The 2,857-nt window shown below is 30.9% G+C and overlaps 1 protein-coding gene across 3 annotated transcripts; it reads right to left on the reverse strand.

The window, feature by feature from the left end:
• Window positions 1-203: 203 nt before the first annotated feature.
• On the reverse strand, window positions 204-2,796 carry LOC132905969 (protein FAM8A1). 3 transcript variants are annotated; one of them, XM_060957769.1, is made up of 6 exons: window positions 2,676-2,796; window positions 1,679-1,884; window positions 1,430-1,576; window positions 1,066-1,186; window positions 869-992; window positions 204-809 (listed from the first exon to the last, which is right to left on the reverse strand). In XM_060957769.1, exons 2-6 carry the CDS (start codon window positions 1,878-1,880, stop codon window positions 471-473), a joined length of 933 nt encoding a protein of 310 aa, XP_060813752.1. In that variant the 5' UTR covers window positions 1,881-1,884; window positions 2,676-2,796; the 3' UTR covers window positions 204-470. The 3 variants fall into 3 exon arrangements, with proteins under 3 accessions (XP_060813752.1, XP_060813753.1, XP_060813751.1); XM_060957770.1 differs by having other exon boundaries at window positions 1,679-1,923; window positions 2,676-2,792; XM_060957768.1 differs by lacking the exon at window positions 2,676-2,796 and adding an exon at window positions 2,498-2,607.
• Between the last annotated feature and the right edge of the window lie 61 nt (window positions 2,797-2,857).

A 2,857-nucleotide genomic window follows, 5' to 3' on the forward strand; every position in this document is an offset into this window, starting at 1 on the left:
TTGGTTAGTTGTTAGTCTTGTTAGTTTCTAATCTTATTCCTCTAGATGGCGCTAAAAAATTTAAAATACGTCAAGAAAAATTTTCTTCTGTTCTGAAAATTTCCACAAAAATGTTCCTATAATAATTTCGCAAATGTGTTATAAAAACAATAGGTTAAAAAATTATTAATGTCATATGTGTGGGGATTCAAAAAGCTTGAAAATAAATTACAAAATGTTTTATTAGTAACTGTGTTAGATAAAATCTGTACAATCTCAATGGTATAAGTCTCAAGATAATTAAGTTTTGTTTCTCAAACAATTGGTAAATTTATGTTATCCAGAAACTGTAAGATTTCTCGTAATACATCTACAAAAATACGTCGTAGTATTGCAATAATCGATTTGTTTAGTTGAACGTTTATATACATATTAGATACGCTTGTGCACACACGATATATACAATGTAGGTGTAATTCTTTTTGATGTTTTTATTGTTGATGAAGTCTATTATTATTTATGTTCCTATGAGGATCTTCAACCACAATGGAATTACAAAGTAGGTCATAAACAGTTCTGTTAAACCTGAAGAAAAATAAGGCAAAGCATATAGGAAATAAAAATGCTAAAATTATATTCTTCACAACTGATCTTCCAAGTGCTAGTGGTAAACCTAAATCTATTCCTGGTGAAACAAGTACAATGTCAGGATCATCAGGTCTATCAACAGGTGTAACACTACGGCATTGAACTACCTTTAATCCCATCATGAATTTTCCAGGTGTTGCACCACCAATACGACCATTTACACCATGTTGAAGCCAAAATGCCTAAAAAAATGTTCTCATTAAGCATTACTTGTATTATTTTCTATCAATAATATACATACCTCAAAAATGCACACTATTACACGATGAATTATTTCTAGTATTAATATGCCATATGTCATTTCCAAAGCCATTTTATAATCAATTCTCAAGTTTGCTCGTACCAAGTCTAGATCATCTATATCTCTAAAATAAGACAGTATGATGGCAAGTCAAAGAAAGATGAAACTATAAAGAGAAAAGGATTAATCATACATACATGAAATCAAAAACATCAATAGCAATGAAAGTAATGGAAAACTTCAAAAGAAACAACATTATTGTATCTATAAATTCTGCTGCAAATCTCTTCCATATTGGAGGTATACGGTATTCAAATCCTGAAAAAATCGTTTTCTTAAATCTTAATGGAGAAGATAATCATGACATTAGATGACACAGATGAAAATGTATGTTTCAAAAATACTGCATTATGCGTAGCTATTTAAAGACACATAAATCAGCCAAACATTTTGAAAACGATTATATAAAATGCAGTACTTTTGTAATAAAAGCACATATAGTACTAGCTGAACCTCTGTTGGAATGTGATGGACACAGGAGATATCGTTATGACCTTCTACCTTCAGCTCCAGGATGTTGGAACGGAGGTCCTACATAATCTTGCGGCCTCCTTTGTCTGAGTGGATCGTTTTCCTGGCCATTCGTGTCAACAATTAACCTATGTGTATTTGCTACATTTGATAGTTGTGATGAGAATGATGGTACACCTATAATTATTCTATTTTATAGAATAATTTTGTTACATTGAGAATTCATAATAACTTGTAAATTACATGCTTCATGAGATGACAGCAATGTGACAATCTTACCAGATGATGGATTTATTATTTGTCCAGACATTAAATAATATGGAAACATTGCAGCCATGCTTTGCCAAGCATAGGCTTCATGTAACCATTTTTCTAATTTTTTAAAATATTCCGAACGTTCTTCAGCAGATATCATTCGTAATTGATCTTTATTTTCGCTGGATTTATCCTCTTTTGTATCTTCATTTTTGTCATCTGCCATATTGCTGTTTCGTAAAAACGTATCAAATAGAAATATTATCAACCTGCTCGAAACAATAATTTTGTTTTAAGATTGTACAGTATGGTCCAAGTCGGTTTGTTTGAAAGTAACAAATAATAATGCTTGGCAATTATCATTAAGAATAATTTATATTCACACGAAATATTAATTTTCGCACGCAAAATAGCAGACTAATATAAAAATAGCGAAAAGTCAATCCACAACATCAACAATAAATAGATGAAACAATTATACGCATACTTTACACGTAATTCTCGCTCTTTATATTGGAGAAAGGTAGTCTCGAATAAAACTTTACGTATTTGCTTAACGCTGACGTGTATAATAACAAATATATGACCATTGATTTTTTAAAAATTCACTAGTAATATCATAAAAATATTATCGTAACAATATTACATGATCCTTAACGTATTTTCTTCTTAAATTTAACGCTCGAAGAATCGTTAAGGAATTGTTATTGACAAATATTTATCTCGTCCAATTGAATTCATCAACATGTTATAACTAAATAAAAATGCAGTCGTATAAATGCTACTATAAGATGCTTTGTATATGAATCAAAATGAAAGGTTATAAATATGTAAAACGCATACAATTGTGACCTATTAAAACATTTCATTTATAAAAATGCATCTTTAAGGAAACAACTGAACTGAACAAGTTACAAAATCGAGCATAACCTATGTAAGAAAATCCTAATAAACGCAATACTTTTATTCGATGAATATAAATTATACAGAAAATTCGTACAGAAAAAGATAATATGAACACCTTGATCACGGGAAGCCGGAGAGACGAAACGTAGGAAATGAAATATACCGAATAGAAATAAAAAGTTACTACTCGCTGGCAGAACTGAATTGCGGGAACTAAAAACTCTAGTATGCTTCCCAAACCAGGTGGCAGTGTGCGGTAGTTCGCATTGCGGCGCTAGCTTCTCAGGGCATGACGTA

Source organism: Bombus pascuorum, chromosome 4, assembly GCF_905332965.1.
Source record: "Bombus pascuorum chromosome 4, iyBomPasc1.1, whole genome shotgun sequence".
Taxonomy (NCBI): domain Eukaryota; kingdom Metazoa; phylum Arthropoda; class Insecta; order Hymenoptera; family Apidae; genus Bombus; species Bombus pascuorum.

Coding starts and splice junctions, on each gene's coding strand:
- LOC132905969 (XM_060957768.1), bottom strand. CDS start 2,523: ATGAAATGTTTTAATAGGTCACAATT. Junction 1,187..1,429: donor CCAACATCCTGGAGCTGAAG/GTAGAAGGTCAT, acceptor CGATTTTTTCAG/GATTTGAATACCGTATACCT. Junction 810..868: donor TAATAGTGTGCATTTTTGAG/GTATGTATATTA, acceptor ACATTTTTTTAG/GCATTTTGGCTTCAACATGG.